This window comes from Aulonocara sp. 'chitande type north' Nkhata Bay, linkage group LG7 (assembly GCF_057382095.1).
Source record: "Aulonocara sp. 'chitande type north' Nkhata Bay isolate Kocher_YH1m ecotype deep benthic linkage group LG7, A_spYH_male_GT1.1, whole genome shotgun sequence".
In the NCBI taxonomy this organism is placed as follows: Eukaryota; Metazoa; Chordata; class Actinopteri; order Cichliformes; family Cichlidae; genus Aulonocara; species Aulonocara sp. 'chitande type north' Nkhata Bay.
The window spans coordinates 21934159-21958883 of NC_141350.1; the positions used below are offsets into that span (position 1 = coordinate 21934159).

Below are 24725 nucleotides of genomic sequence, written 5' to 3' on the forward strand. Positions count from 1 at the left end.
GCATCAGATATTAATCTACTCTGGACATTTACGATAAGAGGATAGATATCTTTTATTGACTCCAGTAGGGAAACTCATTCTCTGCATTTAACTCATCCTTCTGTAAGTACAAGGAGCAGTGGGATCAACTCCAGATGTAAGCTTGGTCGCAGTAACAGAAGACTCAACCTTGCATGTTTTTGCTGGCAGGCAAACCTGGGGCTCCTGGAGGAAACTGCAAACTGCAAACAGAGGGGCCCTGTAAGCATCCAGGACCCTTTTTCAAACCCAAAGCAGCTATCGTGTTGTTTTGGGTTTTGATATGTAATAAAAAGATCTCCATTAGGACACAGACGGGCTACCAGGTGTCACTTTTAGCCCAGTTCAAATGATCTTTGAACCATGATAGTGTGTCTGCATAGGAGAAAACGTATGTGAGATGCATGGCACTGCGTTACTGTGTGTTTCTCCAGGCATTTGATTACAGTGAAGCATTCTGGGGATCCAACAATGTGTGCAATCTTTCAATAAACAGCACGTAGCTTGATGGGGAGGACTCTCTGTGTAGGTTAAAGTGGACCTGGACAGATCAAAAAAGGCTGCAGATTATTAAATTGTGTCTTGTCAGCAGGATGCTAAAGTACCAATAATAGTCCAGTTACCACAGACTGATTGGTTCACACATTTTTGACACTGCCTACAACAGGTTGACGATGGTCTACACTGCTTTGCATATTATTAATGCAAAATCACACTGTCAATTTAGACATTAATGGTGATAAATAATGTTGACAGGGAAAGCCTAAAGTCCTTTCAAAACAGACCTGGGCATTATACGGCCTCCTGACCACCTCCTGCCCCGTGAGTGTCCCTGACCAGCCCGCCACACATCAACAGGAAGTCAGGACTCAAACCTAAATCTTGCAGTTGTCTTGTTTCGGTTGCCAATTACTCTTTCATACACCCCCCCCCCACCAGAAATTCTGTTTCAGGGTGAAATCACAATATAACTTTGTTGCTTTTATTTTGAAGGCTACTGAAAGTTTTCTTTACACTCATGCATCTGCAGTCTCACTGTGGAAGCAATGGAACTGACGCTCATGAGAAGTGTGTTTTCTAGCCCCAACAGGCTTTAGCTGACACGCACAAAAAGATAGATTGATGCCGCATGCAGAGTTTTTAACAAACACATAAACTGCTAAGTATTCGTTTACTGAAGTCAGAGGTAAAGCCATCTGCTTGGTTTGTGGAGAGCAGATTACCATGTTTAAGGATTACAATTTGAATTATCATTATGAGACTAAACATTCAGAGAAATACAAGAACTTGACCGATGCAGAGTGGAAACAGTGGAAACATATTTGAACCTTTACTAGCAAAGCTGCTATGGAGTATGGTGCTAGAGTATAGGACCTGAGAGCAGGAGTTTGAGGGTTTTGGGAGAAGAATGGCAGATTTGAGAGAGAATAGAAGGCACTAGAGGTGTGAATCACCATACATCCCATGATACGATATTATCACAATACTTAACGCACGATACGATATTATTGCAATTTTTAAAAATATTTTGCAATATTCAGATTCTGTACATAAAGGTAAACTTTATCAATATTCATTTTATCTAATATCAAATTCTCACACTCAGTCTTTCTCTCATTTCAGTCAGTTTTATTGTTGACAAACTGAACGGTTTGTATTACAGTCTAGTCCAACTTAACTGAATGCAACCATCTGGTACAATTATAGCTATTCTGAACTATGCAATTTATGAAAACTATGCAGCCCATTCAGCAACTGAAGAATTTGAAAGTAAATAAACAAAATATAATTTTACATTAAATAAAAAAGTTTAAAACGTAATTAAAATAAAACGTGTCTTAAATTAAAATAAGTAAACTGTCATGTTTATTGCTGCCATAAAAAAGTTAAACATATTTGGACAGTGAAGGAATGTCAGGATTCTTGCTCAGAAAAAGGATCAACATGCTCTGAAGTCAGAGCACAAAAACTTTTTTTGTAACAAAATATCGATTTCTGCTGTCCCTGTATCGATACATTATTAGCAAAAAAAATATCACGATACTACACAGTATCGATTTTTTCCCCCACCCCTAGAAGTAGGGCTGGGCGATATATCGAGTTTTTTAAAAATATCGATATATTTTCATACGAGATATAAGATGTGACAATATCGTTTATATCGATATAGTCTATGTTACGTTATAATTATACTTGTGGAGCCGCAGGTTTGCCTCTCTTTCGTCCACTTTTGTCTCTACGCAACGTTACTTGGCCTCGCCTCTCCTTCACTGAACACAACTCCGCCTCCCCCATAGCTTCACCTGCAGGCAATGACAAGATGAAAGCGGAAAATCTCCGTTAGCGAGTTACCGTGTGTGGGGCTGGGCGGCGTCAACGTGTTAGCGAGCTAACCGCGCTAACGAGCTAACCGCGCTAATGACATGCAGCCCGGAGGGGCTGCACGGCCTAAAATCCTTTCATTTTTTCAAAAATCGACAGTGCACCTTATGTATGAATTCTGGTTGTGCTTACTGACTGCGAACCGATTTTATGTGGTACACAGCGCTCAGCAATCTGTCAAAAAATGTTTTAATATGACTTTGCTAAGCTACGGAGCTGCACCGCTTGATGGATTGTCGGAGGATTACGGCTACCGAGGAGGAGCCTCGCGGAGTGATACGTACTGTGTGTGTATAAGGACCACAAATGGCACCTGTTCAGAGACGTGGTGCAGCTGTGAAATCTGTCTCTTTGTTATTATGCTCAGCGTCTATTAGTTTACATTTTGACTGCACAATTGTGAGCTTTTTGTTATGCACAAAAACAACATTGTTTTCTTTTATTTATGGACCATGATTATTTAATAAATGCTGATAATTTATTTTTGAGTAATTTCTTCATGTACATCTACGCTGTATGTAAATAAAAGTGCCCGTGTGACAGCTGGGACACAGTGTGACTAAGAACTCTCTTTTTGTTCTTAACTTATGGCTTTAAAAAAAAAAATATCGAGATATATATCTTATATCGCCATCCAGGTAAAAAATATCGAGATATGAATTTTGGGTCATAGCGCCCAGCCCTACCTAGAAGGCACACTTACCTGTGGCTCAGTAACAGGTGGATATGCCCACCACCTCACAGCTGAAACTTGTGTGAACCTCTAATATGCAGATGCAATATCACTGGCTCATATTTTCCTATAGAGTTCTATTCAGGATTCTTTGTGTGCAATGTCTCTGGAAAACCGTCATGCTCAGATCAGGCGGCTCTGCTGTGTTTGCTTTTACTTTTTGTCCTCACTAGGATCTAAAGGTGCTCCAAAAAAATGGCTGACTTCAGTTCAGAATCACTGGCCCCAAACTGGTGCTTACAAACTTCTGATTATTAGAGTATTAAGATCTGTGATCATGACAGGGCATCGCGCCTGTCACCAAGCAACTAATACATGGAAATGTACCAGTTGAAGACCAATCACTGAGCTGCAGAATAGGCTTTGCTCTTTGTGGAGGGATTACCAGGCAGTGTGAAATGAGGTCTGATTATGCCCCCCGCTCCCCACCAACCCACTCACTGCAGAGTTGACTTGTCCTGCCCCCCCCCCCAAATTTATGTCAAAGCATTTAGAGGCCACTGACAGAAATAGATCCATAATGGTATTAACTATAACATTGACACCCTTGCTCTTTAAACATGAAGACATCAGGCAGCCTTGCGATGGCTTGTTCTCACATGTATACACACACACGCGGAAACACACACACACACACACAGTCTCAGGAGCAGCTGTTCGGCCCACGCCCATAATCCCCGTAGATGGAGGAGATGTGTGCAGTGACATCTGCTTCTCCCAGTGTGGCCCTGTCATCGCTGGTTTGTCTGGGGCCATTTTTAGAGTGAACACAAACTCAAATGGAAAGTCATATAGTACTGTACTGAATATCATGTGTGCTGCTTTTGTGTCAGCTACGTTGGTTAAAAGCGGCAGAGATGTCAGAGTTATGGTCAGCTAAATACATACAGACAATATGTGACAAACACTACAACTGAATCAAACAATCATCTGCGTATAGGTAATAGAACCAAATGGGATTGTCTGTTTTGGACTTGCTGACATTTCATCAAATGAGTGAAAGAGTACCGATTGGGTAAACTTATAAATTAGCTGCATAGTGATACAGCGGTTAGCTTTGTAACCTCACAGCAAGAAGGTCATCAGTTTGAACCTCCCAGCCAGCTGGAGCTGAGTGTGTATGTTCTCCCTGAGCCTGTGTGGGTTTCCTCTGGGTACTCCAGTTTCCTCCCACAGTCCAAAGACACCGCTGGTTCCAAACTGTCCGCGGTTGTATGAATGCTGTGTGAATATATGGTATAATGTGGCTTTAAATGGCTGTAATAGGTACCACGAGGGACATATTGGTGAAACATGCATAATGACTAAGTTTAAAAGGCCTTTATTCTGTGTACCTAGTGCAACCTCACTGTGGGAACTGTAGGATACATAGTCAGTCACCATATCTCTGCTCCCATATCTTTGCAATCTGTCTCCTGTAAACCCCCCCAGCTTTGCTGAATGTCTTATTTCATTAGTCTCCTAATCAATGTTATCATCATCATTGCCTGTAAAATAAACAGTAAATCTCATTTCAGGTTACATTTTACTGATAGAGTAGAAGTGATCCTGTGTTATAGCTATTGTGGGTGATATCCCTTTGTCATCACTGATTATTTGTTAATAAGTCCAGTAGTGAGTGCCCTGATGTCTTCCTTGAAAATGACACTTTTATTCTTGCTTTTCTTTTGTGCACAGGTGAAGGAGGAGATGCTTCTTGAAGCACTGACAACCAGGAAGACGGTGACTGTTGGAGAAAGGCTCATAGTGCCCTACAAGCTTGCAGAGGTAACCGCACCAGAGTGAGACACGTGCCCCAAATGCAGTGGCTTTGTCTCACCGTCTAAAGCTGCTAAATCTTCTATGAACCTCTAGTCCTTCGGTGCCACGACACATTTAAGAAAATGCAGCAAAACAATCTGTTCTGCTTCTTGATGGCGCTGCTCTGTGGTGTCAGCAGGAGCGTGGCTTCATCACATCCAGTGAGTCTCAGTAAAAGCACGTTGTTGCTGAACGTTTTGTTTTGAAGTGCGTCATCTGTACTGGAGATTCTTTGTTTGTGTTTGCTTGCTTTAGAGTTTGTCTGGGGAGTTTGTTGTGGCATTCTCTTTTGATAGGGGTCTTCCTCTGCAACTTCCTGTTTCCTGTTAAGCCAAGCAGTGGCGGTTTGAGTTAACCATGTTCTTTAGACTCACAGTCTGAAGAATTTACCTCTTTGTTGCCTCTTTTGACCTAGATAAACTCCACTGAAGGGCATCAGAGTGCTGCTGAATATTAATATTCAGTGAATTTTGCTTATCTCTCCCTCCAAGCTCAGCAAAGCACTGCATAGTCCTGCTCTGTGCTTGTGGCTTCAGGGCCTTTTGTCTGAGGAAGGAAATGCTACACATTGATTGCCTGTAACCCCGTTAAGCTCCACCTCTCCATCTGATCCACAGCCTAGTTTCACCCAACAATGGTTGTTCCCACTCTCCCACACCCCCGTTGCTTCAGTCATGTGTTCTTGTCTTAGGAATGTGCAACCTCCACTGGAATATACAGCACAGAGGCCAGAAACACGATCCTGCCTCAGTCTGTTTGTCTGTCTCTTTCTCCTCCAGTCGCATATGTTTCAAAGCATAAATTCACTTATTTTTGGACTGGCTGTGTGAGACAGGCTCAGACGATGTGATCAGAACTCTATTCCTGGATTAGAGCTGCATTTCTGATTAAATGATGTTCGCTTCTGGCTTCTGGTGTTTTCCCCCTCTGTCCTTGTTGAGGTGGTCGTATCTCGAGAAGAGCAAGAGATAAAAGGATTCACGGGTACCTGCAGAAACCTTCAGGTACTATGTCATCTGTGGAGGAAGTGGTAAAAAAAATAATAAAAAAACGAAAACAACAGCAGATTAGCATTATAGGAAATCCTCAACTATCCACTCAAAGAAAGAAAAACGTGTCATATATAACATGTTACTTTTAATTTGTGCCAAGATTTATGCAATCCATGGAGACAGGGCAGACTCGGTTTATTGCTCTAATTCAGATTGCGTACAGAACATTGTTATCTATCAAGTAGCAGCACATAACAGATAATGATTACTACTTCGCACTATATATGTAGACCGCAAACATATTTTATTAAAAATATTTTTTTAAAACAATATTAAAATGTTTCATAATGATGAAATTAACATTTAACATTAGATTAATATTACATATATAAATAAGGCACAAGTTTGGACAAACTGGTGGACTTCATGCTAGCTTTAACTCTTTACCCCATAAAGACGACGTTTAACACCTCAGTTTATGTCAATAAAGACGTGGCTCGATGACCATTAGAATAGTTTCTTGGTTTTTCCAAGAAAAACTCTGCACAGGCAGAGACCACCCTCACTAACCTCTGTTCGTTAAACAGGTCTAATACGAAAGAAACCACTCAGTTCAGAAAAAGTGTTTCAAGGGTTACTCCTTGTAGCCTTTCAGGAGGTAAAGAGTTCAGTTTAGCTTTTAGCTAGCTTTACATGGATGTTGCTGCAAATGCACTGTGTCATTCAGCCTGGCCTCTGTAGGGGAATGACCATATTAGGGAGATCTACTCTTCTAGTATCGCACAGGGCCAAGAGCAGAAAAAAACTGTCTGAAAAAATGAGTTTAGAGTCTGAAGCCTGAGGTTTTGGCTCATAGAGTTTGTTTGTCCTCATTATTTGAACGTTTGGCTACATTCAAGATGGGCATCCTCAGCTGTAAGAGTATATGTGTCACAGAGAATAAGGAAAAGTATAATGGATCCACCATAAGCATTATAACAGCGATCCTTAATTCAGCCTTTAAACTAAATCAAATACCAGAGGCCATGCCATTTTCCGCATGTCATCCCCCCACACTCTTTCCCCAGTTTCGTGTCCACTCATTGCGGCATCAGTAAAAGCATAATGCCAGAAAATCACACTCCACGTAAAATTAGAAGTGAAAACCTGCCCCGATCTGACGGAGGGTCGTGGGAGCGAGTCGAGGCCACCTGTGGAATCCATAACACGCCTGTTTTTATACAAAGGAAATGTGGAAAAAAGAACCTGGCAAATGTTGCTGGTTCTTCTCAGAAATGATTTCTTCCTGCTTGGATAAGAAAGGTTGAGAAAATGTGCTAGGCAGCTGTCCCATCTACCCGCAGTGGAGGTGGGGAAATTTGGATGAGGTGTTCGACCTGCTGAACCTCAGCAAGCTGCGGATTGGAAGATGTTGGTTTTCTAACTTTATCGCAGACAGTCCCGAACCTGAGTGGACGATCTCTGGTTGAATCATGTAGCTCTTGGGGTTTATCATAGAGGAATAATGAGAGTAAAAGTAAAACCCAGCTCAAGCAGGAAGATTGTGCTTGGCAGCTATTGTTCTGTCATTCAAGCTTCCTCAAGAAGTTACTTACTACTACTACTATGACTTACTACTCCTACTACTTAAGCTGGCTGTGCCACAAATAGAGAAATAGTGCAATTACTGTTCGTCATGTCTAACTAAATATTAAGGTTTCACATTCAAAAATATGTTTTGGACATTGTTTATAAACATGCATATTCAGAGTTTGACAGATTGTTTTCAGATTCTTTTGCTGAAAGTAGAACATTTCTTTCAGCAGAAATCTGTTTTGAGCTGCAGATTTTTTACTATCTTAGTTGTACGTAGTTTAAACATAGTTTAAAAGCCAGTCACACAAAAAGGTAACTCACACAAGTTTGGTGTGGAAATTTGAAGCCTGCATTGAGCAGTATCTCAGTAACATTTCAACCATCTTTATATATACATTAGCTGTCAGACGTAAGCTAATAGTGAAAGCAGGATATTTTTTTTTTACGTTTTTTAAGTTGTGAAACGTAAAGAAAAAAGAAGGGTTGTTGGTCAAGAATGTGATGTCATAAAAAGGGGGTACGGTCATCTCAGGCACACAGGCCATCTGCTGCTCAAAAATACTGTTTTGTAACAAAAGAAATAAAGAAAAAAGATTTTGTTTGACATCAAGGCTCCAGCCCGGTCACGACCCTCAATTGGATGAGCAGGAAAAAATTAATGGACTTTATTAAATAGCTGTTATTATAGATATCCTTTGTTATCCAAGCTGGATGCACATAACTCTGACCCCAGTGTGATTTAGTCTGGGTTTAGAAGCGAGTGTGTACATGTGTGAGATCTTGATTGCATGCATGTGTGTGTGTGTCTGTAAGCATGCGTGGGTCCATGCTGGTCACGATAAGGCAAGCGGTTTGACAATTTTGACGTGGCTACAGATTATTTGACTCTACCACTTCCTTCTTCCTGTTTGAAAGACAGACATATTGAAAGAGAAGTGTATGTGCGGGGATCAGGCGTTGATGGTGGGGAATAATCAGACCCTCATTCAAATGGCTTCCATTCATGTGGCGTCACTTTATGATAGTTTTAAGCTATATGATGATGAGAAGTATAAAACCACTCCCCTATTGGTGATGGATTGTAAAATGCATCAAAAACACCCAGTAAACATACATATATGGGCACTGACACAGATAACAAGTACATAAATGCAAATGAAAAACATATGCATACTGGCATATTGTGGTGAAATACCTAGATAAAACATCCTGCAGCGAGGAAGCTAGCAGGCCACGTGCAGTGTGAGCTCATGCTGGTGTTTCACGCCTCCTGTGGTTTTTCAAGGAGGAGGAACGAGAGAAAGAGATGGAGACAGAGAAAACAACAAGTTCCCCTTCCAGGGCTTTATAATCAGAAACACCAGCTAAGACCCAGTTTAACAGTCCGTATTGCTGCACTTTCCAAAAGCCTCCGATAAAGTCCTGCTAATTATTTCATCTGTTGCTTAGGTGGGCATTGAGTGAAACATTTTCTACGCATTTGCTTCCAGCCATATTCCCTTCTAGTTCCTAACTTGTCCCATTTTTATGAATAATTAAGTGACATGGCAAAATACAGAGACGACACGTGCTCAGTGGGCATGTCAAATGTTCACTTCAGATCTGCCAATCCCAAGTTCCTGCTGCAGCAATTAAATTGTGATTCTTTTTGTATTATTCATATCAATCTTACATAAGTCTGTGGGCACAGAAACGTCACAGGCCTGCCTGCTAAAAATATATCACAAGCAATCAATAATGTAAAAGAGAGGAGGCAGCTTTTAAAAATGCACGTTTTTGCTTCATCATAGTGGTTTGCTGCAAGACTTTCAGTCCTTCGTGCATCTGCGTTGGTGTGCTCGGCCTCTGCAGTTATTAAAATAGTGGTTAGAATAGGCCCAAAAAACTTTTAGTAGAAACTATCATCTCTTATGGTTTCAGCTAGCCCACAGATATCAACAATAAGTGTATGATCTGAGAGGAGAACACTAACATAGCAGCAAAGCAAAAAGACATACTCGGAGACCAACACCCCTGCTGAGAAAAACATGCCCTCCTTTGGAAGAACACCTAGCTAACCCTCTAAATGTTTTTGACACCTCCCTCATGGTAATCAGTAGTAACCTTTACTCTCATAGGAAGTCATTTCAACTGCTCCCCTCAAAGCTGAGAAAGGCTTAACTTGTGAGCCTGCACCAGCAGTTATTTTACTTCTTGCTGCTCGAAGGCAATGAATGCCATTGATATTCTGAAGACAGTGGATCGCCGTGCTCCTAATTGCTAGGTAGCAAACTGCTATAGTTAGCTAACAATACTGGTAGCTTTCTGATTTATCTACATTCTGCATATAACTGTTATAGGACTAAAACTGCATGTGTAGGAATACTGAGTGTCCAGATCCTATCTGCCAGAATCTAGTTTTTATCTCAATAAATGCTTAGCTAACCTGGTATTAGTGCATCCCATAAAAAAATGGTAAATGTTCGATCATTCCAGTCTGCCTGCCAGGAATATTTGGGGTTACTATCTTGCCCAAGGATATTTGGGCTGCTCTCCGATGCATCCACTGGAGCATGACTGTGTATGAATGTTACATAGAAAGCACTTAAACATGTTGTATCCATCACTTTATAAAACGAGAGTAGAAAAGGACTGTATAAGAATAACTGGTTCTGCTGAAGGTTTCCTCCTGTTAAAAGGGAGTTTTTCCTTACCACTGTCACTAAGTGCCTGATCATAGGGGGTCTTCTGATTGTTGGGGTATTCTCTTAATTAACGTAGGGTCTTTACCTTACAATATAAAGTACCTTGAGGCAACTTTTTTTTAGGCATTATATATGTTGAATTGTGAAGTTGACTGACTTGAATTTGCCATAGGGCTTTTCGATAGTCACATGACATAAGGCTCTGTGAGGGATAAACCTACATCAAGATGAGAGAGTTATTTACAACAACACAACTGATTCTGTGATTCTTTTTGATTGTCCCATAGATGAAATCCTCTCTGATTGGATCACACTTAGCAGCCTTTTCGGATTGGGGTATTGCACAAATATTTTGGGGTTCCTGGCATAAAAATATTTGACCTAGCTGAAGCAGATTTCCTTTGTGTCATTACACTCCCTGTTCAATCATAACACTTATTAGTGACAGAGAACATGCTCTGGTGTCCAAGTCAGGTCTGCTTATGTTAGCTTAGCATGATTTTCATCGTCTCTAAAGAGAAAGAATAGTTGCTGTTTTGCTCATTGAGGCACAGTGGGTTGGGTTTTTTTAATGGATCACAAAGTGAACTATAAAAAATGTTGTGCAAATACTAATCTGTAGGTCTGGAGATACTTAAGGCTCTGGCTCATGACTGAAAACTCCAAAAGTATTACAGCACTGTGCACAGCGAGCCTACAAAACATAAGACCACTAACTCTGAGCAGACAGGGAACTTAAACAGGGGCTCTGTTTGCCCTTTAAATACAAAGTGGCTGTTGTTATACTGCCTAACAGTTTATTCATAACAGGAGCCTCGGGTACATTGCCTTTTCTAAGTTACAGTAGCACAGCCACTGATAGGCTGTTAACATTGATGGTAACTTACTCAATCTTACTCAAGCAAGTAGCTCGATTATTTTTCCTTAAGCAACTTCTGATTGTTGACTGCTGGCTCTTTTCAGTTGCCTGTTGCTGTAATTATACATCCTGATGTTTTGATGCCTAAAAATAAAATAACCATGTTATACATTAATGGAACAAAGGTTATTAATTTAGGTTTGAAATAAGAGGATTGATCCTCACGTGTCTGTAACATTAAATCACTCAATACTGTAAACTGCAAAGCTGCTACGCTGGTCATTTTAAACCACTTCAAGGTCACTTTAAATGATTCAACTGTAAATTGGAAACTTAGACTGTTATTGATCCTTTTTACCCTAATTTTAAAATGTATATTTATTCCTTTTATCTTTACCTCAGTCTTAAGTGTATATTTATTCTTATTCTTCTTATATTTATTGTTGTTTTTTGCACTGAATGGAACTGGAGCCTTGTCGCACGTCTCTCTATATACTGTACTGTATATAGCAGAGATGACAATAAAGTTAACTTTGACTTTGATTATGCTTAGGATCAATGCTAGCAACTAGAGAAAAACTAGCAATGCATTGCAAAAACACAATGCCAGTCACCTCTGCTCATCTAAATCATGATCATATACACTTAGTGTCCATTATATTTGGTAGTACCACGTTGGATCTCTGGTTACTGCAGATTTGTCGACTGCACATCCATGATGCAAATCTCCTGCTCTGCCACATCCTAAAGATGCTCTGTTGGTGTTAGGGCCGAGAGGGCCAGGCTGTGTGTGTGCACTCAAATGCAGACACAGAGGGAGGCAAAACGGGCGTGAACACAGTGCTTTATTTACAGTGCCTAGTGAACTTACAAAGCAGGAAACTGTGGAAGCTATGAACTGTGGAAACTATGAACTGTGAATTGTGAGGCCAAACTATGAACATGAAACTCTGAGTGCTATGACTAGGTGCTAGATTTCACGGATGGATCCTGGGAATGGAAAAAGGGGCAGCGGCTTGGATGGAGGTACGCAGTCAGCGTTGTAGTTTAAAGTGTCATGCGAGGAGGGGGTGTCCAAGGGGTTCCGGGTGAGGAGTATCCAGAGAGGATCCAGAATATACTTGGAGTGAGGGACTTGGCAGGGAGGCAGGCAGGTGTAGTCCAATGATGGAAAGGAAGCAACCAGATGACAGAACCAGCATCCAGGCGGAGATGTGAGTAGTTTAGCTTGGGAAGTGCGACTGACAGGTGGGTCCTATGACAAAGAAAACACGGTGAGGAGAAAAGCAGTAGTTAAGGGGCTCTCACAAGGGCTTGGCGGCGTAGCACTAACGTGAGTTAGCAAAAGATCTGGCAGAGGTCTGTTGTGAATGCTGGTCTTATATGCTGGTGACTTGATTGGAACCAGGTGTGGAAGCTGATTGGAGTCTCTGCCTGAAGGTGGAGCCCAGCGGAGTGGAAAAACCCCGTACTCACCCGGACCATGACAGTTGGATTAAAATCTGGTGACTGCGGAAGTCGTTTTAAAACCGTGAACTCACTCTCATGTTCAGGAAACCAGTTTAAGATGATCTGAGCTTTGTGACGTGGTGTGTTATCCCACCAGAAGATTGGGTGCACTTTGTTCATACGGCAACAGACATGAGCATCAAATATACTCAGGTAGGCTGTGATGTTTAAAGGATGCTCAGTTGGCACTAAGGGTCAGGAAAAATTCCCCAGACAATTACACTACCAGCACCAGCCTGACCTGATGATACAAGGCAGGATGGATCCATGCTTTCATGCTGTTCACACCAAATTCTGACACTACGGTCTGACTGTTGCAGCAATGTTTGTTGTTGCACCAACAACCATGCCACATTAAAAGTACTTAAATGACTTCTCTGCCCCGTTCTAATGCTCAGTTTGAACTTCAGCAGGTTGTCTTGATCGTGTCCACTGGCTGAATTGATATCTGTATTAACTAGCAGCTGAACGAGTTTACACATAAAATGTCTTTGCGTGCATATTCAGTACTTTTGTGTGCATAGAGATTAAGCTAAGAAGACCATAACATCAGTCATTTAAAGTTGGAGCTTCTGGTATGTAGATTATTCTTGCAGTCAGGCTAACTTCTTTCCTGTGCTTTGAGTCTTTAGGCAGATCAAAGTTAATGTTTGAATAAATGTTGTTGTTTTCAGAAAAATCTGGATGAGGTTTTTGTTGCAGCCATCGCCAAATTATGAGCAGTTTTTGATTTAAAACACCATCCACTGATTCATTTTTCTCCATTGCTTTTCTGTCTGTTTAATCTCTTCCATCAAATGTTTCAGCTGCAGCAGGATTTTATTAGAACGTTTTCTCTGCCCACTTTACACATTTAACATTACAATGATCCAGTAACAGAACAAGTGGGGAAAAAAAGCTAAAAAAGTTACTTGAGCAAGACTGTGAGTGAAAGCGGTAAACATCCACAGAGCTAGCTTCTGTTTCAGATTATAAAATCCATATGTTTTTGATCACGTTGTTTGTCTGTGTGTGTGTTTGTTTGTGTGTAGGCAGGCACAGTGAGGGACTCCATGGCCAAGTCACTGTACAGCGCGCTGTTTGACTGGATTGTGTTCAGGACCAACCATGCCCTGCTGAACAACAAGGACCTGGAGGACAGTTCAAAGGTAGGAATGAAAACACACTCCACGAACACAGAGTCAGACACCTTTAACAAGGTCTAAACTGGATATCTCTGATTAGATCGCCTTTCCTCCAGTTATTGTCGTCTTGATTTCACCTGTGTGTGTGTGTGTGTGTGTGTGTGTGTGTGTGTGTGTGTGTGTGTGTGTGTCCAAGTGTCCAAATAAAGTGATCTCCCTCAAAATTCATATTAGAAATATCCTTCAAATATTGTCATTAATAATATTAGTTAGGTTACACCACCGGCTCATACCCTTAAATGGAACAGAGCTGTTATGAACTGTAGTAATTAAACCTGATTTTAGTACTTTTGTTAGACAACTATTATTATCATTATTATTATTATTATTATTATTATTATTATTATTAAACGATTATACCGTTACACTGAGTAAATATTGGCCATGTTGTTCTTTCTTCTATTTCTGTTGCCTTTTGTTTTATTCCTAGAGGCAGAGGGTGTGATATGTGTGTATACGTGTGCGTGTGTGTGTGTGTGTGTGTTGGCAGCTGGCAAGCCAAACCCAGTGGGTGCATCGAAGGAATTGGAAAACAGATCGTTGTGTGTGTGTGTGTGTATGCTAGGAACATTTGGGCAGATGGCATCAAGTTCCCTTCAGCTCGGTTTACCCCCCATGGTCCTCTGATGTCCCAGCACTCTGCCTGTGTGTGCGTGGATGTGTGTACTTGTCTTATTCATATCGTGGGGACATAAATCTATTTACACAGTCACATTGTGGGAATTTGCCCCTTTCTGTGGGGAAAAACAGTCCACAGGATGTAAATCATTTGATTTTAGGCTGAGGACTTAGTTTAAGGTTCGAGTATTGATGAGCAGTGCTTTAGCCTGCAGGAAATGAATGTAAGTCAATGCAGCGTCCTCTGAAATGGTGAAAACAGGAGTGCGTGTGAGTGCCTCCCTTGGCACTGACATCATCTGTCTGTGTGTTTGTCAGGGGTCGATGAGGGTGCAATTTCCATCAAGGTCATTGTTCTTATGTTCAGATACCAGATTATATATATATATATGCCATGTGTTCTTGTATGTTTTTTATGCCAAACTATAAAAAATGAGCCTTCAGAGGGAAATAAAACACTGCTGAATAACATTCAATTAAATGAGAAGCAGCTTTTACAGTCCATTTCATAATTAAAGGCCTTCTCTGAGTGAATGCCTTCTTTAGATGGTGCATATTAATGATGCATGATGACATGAATCTTACTGACACCCGGGGGGCAAGTGAGAGGCTGGAGCAAGTGGGACGTAAAGGGAAACATCTCTAAATAAAGATGCTGTTGGTCAAAGCATCATGCATTTCTACTCATGTTTACAGTGTTTCAAAGGGAAGAGTCTTCCTTTAAAAAGAAATCACGCTGATTAAATCTGAGGTCTGCTGTCTGCCTGTTCCACCAGATCCTGTCTATAGGAGTGCTGGACATCTTTGGCTTTGAGGATTATGAGAACAACAGTTTTGAACAGTTCTGTATCAACTTCGCCAACGAACGACTTCAGCACTATTTCAACCAACACATCTTCAAACTGGAGCAGGTAGGGTAATGTTACTGTTTTTCCTTTCCTTTTCTTTCCTCCACACAATAATCATTGTGCAGCCGCTGATAACACGTCATTGCATTTTGTGTGTAGCTGGAACTACAGTGACGTTAAAAACGTGCAAACATTCAAACCGGATCTGCTTCTCGACGTCTGCATATGCACGCACTCAAAGCGGTGAGGTGGAGGGACATTAGTAATTTTTTCTGATGTGTGACGCATGGCTTCCTCTTTAGTTGAACCTCTGAACGCAGTATGTTAAAGAGGTGCTAGAAGAAAAGTGCTTTGATGTGCAAAATCAGTGCAGGTTCCTTTTAAGTCAGATGTGTCAGTACATGTGTCAAAGTCTACTTCATTTACAGTCAAACAGCAAGTAAGTAAAGCTTTATTTATATAGCACCTTTCAAGATATAAAATCACAAAATGCTTTACAAGATCCAACAATGCATAAAAAGCAAAACAGCACATTTAAAAAGATATGTTTGTAACTGGTTTTCATAAGAGACCACAGAGTCCACCAGTGTCAAATCCAAAGGAACAGATTTCCAGAGTCTGGGGGCCACTGAACAGAAGGCTCTGTCTCCCTTTGTTTTCAGCTTAGTGCAGGGGACCATCAGCAGGCCCTGGTCATAGGACCTCAGGGACCTGCCAGGGACATATGGATGCAGTTGCCCTCTGATATAACCTGGTGCCTGTCTGTGAAAAGCTCTCCAAGTCAATAAAATAATCTTAAATTCCACTCTGAAATAAACCGGAGCCCAGTGTAGCTGCATGAGGATTGGAGTCCCATTTGAGTCACATTGTGTTGTTTTTTGTCAGAAGCCTGGCAGCAGCACTAAGAGGTATAAGTGTCTCCTTTATCCCAGATGTGCATTTTTCTGGCACAAAGATAATTATTTCAGTTTTGTCTTGGTTTAGTTGAAGAAAACTGTCTGCCATCCACTGTTTAACAGTGTCTCATAAACTAAACTAAAATAAAGTCTTTCATAAACTGTGGAGTTTAAGCATTTCATTTGGGTGAAATTAGGCGTACAAGTGAATATCATCTGCATAGTAGTGATAGGAGATCCTTACAGGTTAACAGTCTGTGTCCTGGGGGAGCGAATACAATAAAAACAGCAGAGCCCCCAAAACAGAACCAAGGGGTACACCAACATGAACTGGAGGGGGAGATCTGTACTTAAAACTAGCCACAAAAAAAGATCTGTCAGATAGGTATGAAGAGAACCACTGTAAGGCCGATCCTGATACATCAAGGGCAACTGCATCAAAAGCTGAGATCTGGACAGATGCTAGGAAGCATCAGCTGCTAAGTAGTCATCTACAGAACATTCTGGACATGACAACTAAGGCTGGTTGATAACTTGATAATTTTTATTGAAAACATGATCATGGGAAACTCTTTAGTTCTTCATCAGCCTTAATCACGCCGGTTGTATTCCTCTGGTGAGCGTGCGTAGTGCTCCTGTGACACTACTGTGAAAGCAGCTGTAATTATGCAGTTGGGCTAGGGTAGCACACACATCTATTAATGTGAAAGGTCAGAGGAAAAAGTGCTGAATACTCAGAACAGGCTGACAGGCTGGGTTAGAGTGCATGAGTCAAGCTGAGCAGCATGGATCTGACAGCTTAGTGCTGCTAACATAGCTTTGTGCAGGTCGTTGGATTGACTTGTTTACTATTCATGCCTCCTTCTCTTTCACCACTGCTGCATCTCAGAGCAAACTCATCTGCAGCATCAAAACTAGCCTCTATGAGTCAAAAAATCCCACATCAGTTACATTATATATTCATGCTGTTTTATTTGGATGCCAACTGCTAACCAGTGTTGGTCAAGTTACTTGAAAAAAGTAATCAGTAATTAATTACTGATTACTCCCCCCAAAAAGTAATCCCGTTACTTTACTGATTACTTATTTTCAAAAGTAATTAATTACTTAGTTACTTAGTTACTTTTTAAAAACACGATTTACAACCTGAAGAGGTGATAAAGTGATAGATCTTTCAGCCCAATTCTACTTTTTCTACATAATCCATCATACAAAATGTAATCAAATGGAAAAGTCTCTTTTTTTAACTTGTTTTATCAGTTTTAATCTTTTAACTTTATGCATCAAGCAAAACATTTAATTATATGCAACATTCTCTGACTTGAATAAATTAGTTTAACATTTAAACCTATTTTCTACACATTCCAGCACATAAAATAAAATATTTTTTGTGTTTTCACTCACTCTTTCAAACAGATGCAAGTAAAACACAGCAGAAAATAAATAAAGTCAAAGACTCAGCGGTCCTTTTGCTCTATTTTCACCTGTAAAGCAGGAGCAGGGTAGGCGGAGGGTTACCCTGGTGTAGGTGTGCTGCGGTCAGTTGAAGAATCCGCGCGAGTGTCTCTGTGAGTTTCCCATCACGTCGTAGCTACTCGGTGCTTGCTCGGAAGTTTAGGGGTTTTTTTCGCTGTAAAAAGAAGTTTTCTTCCCACGCACGATGGACGCTAATGTTTTTGTCACTTTTTATGGAATCAAACTCAAAGTAAGGTCAGTACTTCCACACTTTAAACGCTGCACGCTCATACTCTCTCCCGCACTCGATATATTATCCATTGTTGATCTGCACACAGCTGCTGTCACCAACGTCGCACTTGCTTACGTCACTGTCATGAGACATTCTCGCAAAAAAAAATCACGGTTTTAGTAACGCAGTAACGCAGCGTTCCTACGGGAAAGTAACGGTAATCTAATTACCGATTTTGCAATAGTAATCCCTTACTTTACTCGTTACTTGAAAAAGTAATCAGATTACAGTAACGCGTTACAAGTAACGCGTTACTGCCCATCTCTGCTGCTAACCCACGTAATATTCTGCGTGCCGTGTTGTTTCTGTTGTTGTTTCCAAATCACATCGAGTGGACAACAGAACTGAGAAGGAAAAATAGAGAAAGATCATTTAGGGGAGATTATGAGTCTCAAATCAGACGGACTGTGTCAGAGTAGCTGTCAGCTCTCCTCTCCCTCTTGCTGAATACTGATAGGCCGTGGCAATTTAACATGCTAGCTGATGGCTGATGGTGAAGCTAAGAGAGGAAGGGAGTGTGAAAAAAAAAAAGAATAATGGCAGCAAACAAGTGCAGTAAACGTCTCTTCAGTCTTAATGAAGATAACAAACCGGCAGTCAGCCAGTGCTAATGGCGCTGTTATCTGTTTCTCACTGTTAGCCCTCAGGCTACACACACATGCAGGATAACATTTTAACCCAGCCAGTATTTTTCTACAATTCAGAGAGGAGACTGGCAGGACTGATCAGAACGGATTGCAACCTAACTTCAAAAATAAGTCCTTATCTGTCTTTCTGCATCCAACATCTGACAGAGTGATTTGTATCTAAAAACTCAAGATGTGATGTTTTTTGCACATTTGACTTCAAATTTATAGAGATCTGTGAAAACAGTATTTCCTCCCTTTCTTGATTTCTTTGTTTTTTGCATATTTCTCACACTTACATGTTTAAGATTGTCAAACACATTTTAATATTAAATAAAGATAACCCAAAAAAATACAAAATCCTTTTTTAAATGGTGTTTTCATTTAAAAAACTAGCCAAACCTACCTGCCCCCGGGTTAAAAAATAACTATTCCCTAAAACTAATAACTGGTTGTGCCACATTTGGTAGCAAGAACTGCAATCAAGCATTTGTAATAACTAGCAATGAGTCTTTCACATTGCTGTGGAGAAATTTTGGACAACTCTTATTTGCAGAATTGTTTTAATTCAACCATATTGGAGATTTTTAAGCATGTATATGTTTAAGGTCATGTCAAAGCATGTCAATTGGATTTAAGGCCATACTTCAGCTAGGCCACTCCAAAACTGTCATTTTGGGTATTTTTTAGCCTGTCAAATGTGGATTTGCTGGTGTTTTTTGGATTAGTGTCCTGCTTGATAACCCAAGTGAGCTTGAGCTTCAGGTCACAAACTGATGTTCGGACGTTGTCCTTCAGGATAATCTGGTAGAGAGCAGAATTCATGGTTCCATGTTGTCATTGATGTGTTCTTGGAGTAATTTTGGTAGCCTATCCATTCCTGGGGAAGTTCACGACTATTCCAAGTTTCCTCCATGTGGGCATGTAGTGTCTCTCACTGTGCTTAGGCGGACTTCACAAATCCTTAGAAATGGCTTTGTAACCGTTATCAGACTCGTAGTTGTCAATGACTTTGTTTCTCACCTGTTCTTGGCTCTTTTTATATCCTGGCATGATCTTTTGCTTTTTGACACCTTTTAGCCTACTTCACTTGATCTATTTAAGTAATTTGATTTGATTTGATTGATTGATTTGATTTAACTGCATTTTGTATTTTTTCAGGTTAGTTTTACCAAATATAAAAAGTTGTTTGGTGATCTGAAACCTTAAAGTGTGACAAATATGCAAAAAACTAAGAAATTGGGAGTAGAAAAAATGTGTTTTCATAGCATTGGTGGCCTTAACATATTTCCAGTTAAGACTCTTTGAAAGAAACTATGCATACTATGTTTTTCTGCAGTGCTGTAGTTGAGCTCTACCAACTGAAGCACCGTGTAAGAATAAAAGATTACCTTAATTACATAAGTCATCATCTTATTCGTTTTAAAAGTACAGTAAATTTATTTATTTTTAGTTTGGTCTGTCACTGATGAATATCTCTGGTTTGTAAGGTGCTTCCATTTAAAGGCGTGTTCCTCTGTTACATTGAGTTAGTAAGAGTCAAAGTGCTCCTGAGATGGCCAGTCTTGCATCAAATATTGTTTCAAAAGAGTTCATGTTTATTATCCTTAATCACCGGTGTCCTCTGAAACTTTGGCTATCATTGAGTTTATCTAACAGAACAACAGCTGAGGTGGTGTTGGGCCCCTCTGAGGGAAGCTGGTAGAGCTTCAAAATAAAGAGCTGCCAGATCTCAACTGATTTGCGTTTGTTTGAATAAAATTGCGAGCCTTACTCTGATGTGATACGGAGAGAAAGCTCTTCACACCTACCTGTGGCTTTGTTTTGAGCCTTTGACTGCTGACCTCAGATCAGCTGGCACTCACCTTTAGAAGGTAACTAAACACTAATCATGACCCTGTAGGTGTTGTGGGGTGTTTGATGTCAAGTTTTATTTGTGGGGTTCAGATTACCTGGTTAATCCCAGAGGATTAACAATCTGCCTTTCTGAGAGTTTTCTAAGATTTCTGGCATTAATAGATTACTGTTGTGCAGTCTGAACTGCCGTTGCTTAATTTTGTTGGAGTTGTACTCTGAGTATTAACAGTAGTATCAAATGAAATGGAGATGCAATTGAAATAAAACAGATCATATTGTCTACTTCCAGCTAACTGCAGCTCTTTACTCTTTTCTTTTTCACTTTAATTTTTTTAGTATTTTTGAGGATGTGATCTATTTTTTTACTATTAAGGTTGAATTAATTTCTATTCAACCTTTAAGTTTCAAAGACTGGAGCCATTTGTGGATTCCGTGCTTGGGTTGTAGCCCATTAATTGAGCTGTAATAAAGATCTACTGTTTGTGCTCATTTTTAAGAAGGATCATGTGTCCAGAAAAGATGTAAGCTGTTTTCTGAATGCGAGCAAAATGCATGCTTTCTGTCAGCTCATACGCCTCATTTTTGAAAGGCGGTTTTAGCTCTCCATCAAGGGGATTTTCCTCCTCTCTTCCCTCTGGGCTACAATCCGCTCTAGCCAACCAGCTGGTCTTATCAGTGCTGCGTGTTTATCTTTGGAACAGGAGCCAAAGCTAATAGCGCCGCACCAACCTTAGCCCTCAGCTGGATCGAGGAGGGTGTGAGTGTCTAGTGTTTACACTCTACATGCCAGTTGGTGCTTGATTTCTTGTCTGTACGAGGACCGTGTATCAAAGTGAGAAAACATATATGATGGCCACCGCCTAAGGCAAACACAGTATCGTGTTTACCTTGGGAGATATCACACTGACTCCGAACTGAAATAAAAAACATGTGGAAAGGTTTATCGTCATCTGACAGAGAATTCTGCAGCTTACTTTTTCCTCAGACAAAGCAACGAGGTATTTCTCTGAATTAATAGGATCCTTAGGAACGTGCCAATTTTACCAAAACAATCTCTTTATTGTATTAATGGTCATACTCATGAATTCATTTTTATGGGGCGGCTGTGGCTCAGGAGATAGAGCAAAACGCTGGAGTCCAAATCTTTTGGACCACCTACAATGAAACCATAAAAACACACATAAAAACAATCGGGATGGATATTTATGCTGTTATGGACCGGGTAAGGAAAGGATGTCACAATGAAAAATATCAGCCTACAAAGGACTGAATCCAAACGTCGGGACATGCTCCTAACGAGACGGCCTTGGTGTCCATGGTGTCCTATCTCCTCCCAGATCTGAACCAGGGGAGTCACTGAGCTCCTGACAGTCTGAGGTGCAACCTGGCAGAAACATAATGTCCCACAGGTGTTCAATTGGATGTAGGTCAGGTGAGCATGAGGGCCAGTCGATGATATCAAATGGTTCATCCTCCAGGAAAAAGCACAGGGTGCTTGTAGTGGATCTCCCAGTTCTAGTATTCAATGGCAATTGGCTCCATGGTGCCAGTCAGCGAGCACAAAGACATTCATACCAGTGACCTGCTGTAGGTGATTTTGTAGGGCTTATCCTGGTCCTTCTTTCACAAAGGAGCAGATACCAGTCCTGATGGCTTAAAGACCTTCTACGGCCCTGTCCAGCTCTTCTAGAGTAACTACCTGACTGGAATCTCCTCCATGCCCTTGAGACTGTGCTGGGAAACACAGCAAACGTTTTGGCAATAAACATATATTGATGTGCCATCCTGGAGCAGTCGGACTACTTGTGCAACCTTTGTAGTGTCCATTTATGGCTTCATGCTGCCAGTAATGACACTAACTGGAGCCGAATGCAAAACTTTAACTGAGGACCCACCAACCTTACAACATTAATGGATAAGTCTTTGAATTTTCTTTGACATTTCATGGTCTCTGGTCTCTGCTAGTTTTCTCCTTTCTGGATGCCCCTTTTTCCCCAAAGCACACACTCCAGCCCGTCTTTTTTTTTTTTTTGCATCTCTGCCAGTTTTGACGTCTTTTTCTCCTCACCCTTTTAAAACCACGAGAACTTGCTCCATCTCCAATTATTGCACCACTGTTCCTCCTGTCCGCTCAATAAAAACACTCTGCTGTCATAATAAGAGAGACAGGGAGCTTAGTGAGTTAGAAATATAAAGACGGAGGGAGTGGAGAGATAGCAGGAGCAATCGAGAAACACACACACACACACCCTCCCTCACCTCTACACCGGGGCTTTCAGCCAAACACAATCTGGGTTGCTTGAATGCTGCACTGAGTTACGCAGGAGAGAACAGACACATGGTTGACTAATGGATGGAAGGATGACCACAAATCCTGACCAACCTCATCGACCGCAACAGAACTCCCGGCTCACTTTCGACTTAGCGGGAGGTTTGAGGGCTTTTATTGCTTGCAGATTGGATTTTAGGGGTCCAATATCAGTTACATCTCTCTCTGTTTACAGTGGTTTGGTTTTGCCAAATTTATTTCATCATGTTTTGTGGAGGATCTGAAGCCTCTATTGTACTGGGGAAATCTTATCAGCCTTATATTTCAGAGACAAAGACAGAAAGATGACCCTCAACAGAGTCTGAGTTAAACTTGGTATGAGTTTAAATCAGAACTAAACACCCATCCACAGAAAAGGTAGTAGAAGTACTTTTTTCAGTGCCCCAAAACTGATTAAAATTAAGTTAATTTTGATAATGTTTTTTAATAGCTGCCCAAATAACAGGCGTCACAAAGATAGCTGAGAGTTTTTGTGGAGACACTCCGTGAACAAATCTGTACAGTCACAAAAAAAACAAGCAGGCAAGTGACCTTGATCGTCTTCCCCCCTGTCAAAGGGAGAGCCCGGACACCCTTTGCAGGAAGTTTGTTTCCCCCACTTCTGTCCTCGATGTCATTCTACCAAGATTTTGTGAGCACAGGTAAGGTTAGGAGTAGTAGATTAGGGAGTAAATGAACATTTTCACGCTCAGGCCTCTCGTCTCTCCTCCGTGTACCACACAATCTGCTCGTCTCGCTCTTTTTTTCTCCCCTCACTTGTGAACAAGAACTCTGAGAAACTTGAAGTCCTCCTGTTGGGGCGGTGACTCCTTCTTGACCCAGTGTGGGCTCTCCATCCTTTTCCCCACTGAGAACTGTGGCCTCAGACTTGCTAATTCTCATCCCAGCTGCTTCACACTCAGCTGCAAATCCTGAGACCAATGGTCCAGGCAAAGGAATCTTTCTTCTTTTAGCCATTTCTCTTCTTCCTCTGTTATATTTTCTCCAAGCAAACCCACCATCTGCTTCCTGTTTACACCAGCACCTGTGCCCACTGAATGGTCAGTGTAATATTTTTAAACAGACGTGTCAGTGAAGGTAGAAATCATTTTGGAAATGCTCCAATGAGCAGGGATCACTTCCACTTTAAAAACGACTTTAAAATAAAAACATATCAGACTGGATATAGCTTTAGTGCGTCTCCTCTGTTAGCATTTTTTCATCTGAGCTCTCCTTTCTGCCAGCTCAACTAGAACGAGACCTTGATTGGCATTTATTTGCTACTCTCAATTACTGTGTTAACAGGACTTCCATGAATAGGGTCTTGCATATAAAAATTAGAGGGTCGCTCTGCAGTGCATAAAGAAAATTCCTAAAGCAGCTGTTTCTAAGTTGTCGGATCTGGTTTGCTGTTTGGTTGAATCATGACTGAAAGACCTTCTGTACATTCTTCACATACTGAGTCACCACTTTGTAGTCCTCTGTCTGCTGGGTCGGGCTGTTTACGTTAATGTGCCTATGTAATAAAATGGCTGATTAGTGCTTGCGTGTGTGTGCTTATCTCATTATCAGAGTGTCTGTATCTAATTGCCCCTCTCTCTCTGACTGAGTGTGCATGTTCACAAACTCTCACAGACACAACAAATGTAGCCAGATGAACCGCGTCGGCCAGCAGTGCCGGCGCTCGTCCTTGATGAGATTTAAACAAAAAGAGATTTAAACTTCTTTACGCCTCTGTTTTTATTTTACTTGATCCGGTGCGACCTCGGAATAAAAGCAAAACACGCCACATGTTCTAAATGCCTCATCGGTGATTCAGCAGCCTAAAACAAGGACAGGGCAGACATGTTGCATATGTGAAACTATGTTGCAGCTCCGCTTTGAATTTTTGATCGCTATTCAGTTTAACAAATGGCCAGCATATGTTCCACTATATTTGCTCTCTAATAAAGCCATATAAAGGATGCAAACATGTAAATGTAAGACTGAACTACACTATGACACCTAAAAATGCCAAGCACACATAAACCCTGAACTTGTTCCCATACAGTCACATTTACAATTGGGTTTATTTTAGGATTAGTCATTA

At 40.9% G+C, this 24725-nt stretch overlaps 1 protein-coding gene across 8 annotated transcripts in view; it reads left to right on the forward strand.

Moving 5' to 3' along the window:
- The window catches only part of LOC147325092 (unconventional myosin-IXAb-like), a 158568-nt gene that overhangs the window by 95683 nt on the left and 38160 nt on the right, over positions 1–24725 (forward strand). For all 8 annotated transcript variants that reach the window (XM_086299383.1, XM_086299384.1, XM_086299386.1 and 5 more), the window contains exons 9-11: positions 4811–4900; positions 13584–13700; positions 15131–15265. In XM_086299383.1, the coding sequence (XP_086155509.1) occupies positions 4811–4900; positions 13584–13700; positions 15131–15265 (342 nt within the window). The remainder of the gene's footprint in view (positions 1–4810; positions 4901–13583; positions 13701–15130; positions 15266–24725) is intronic.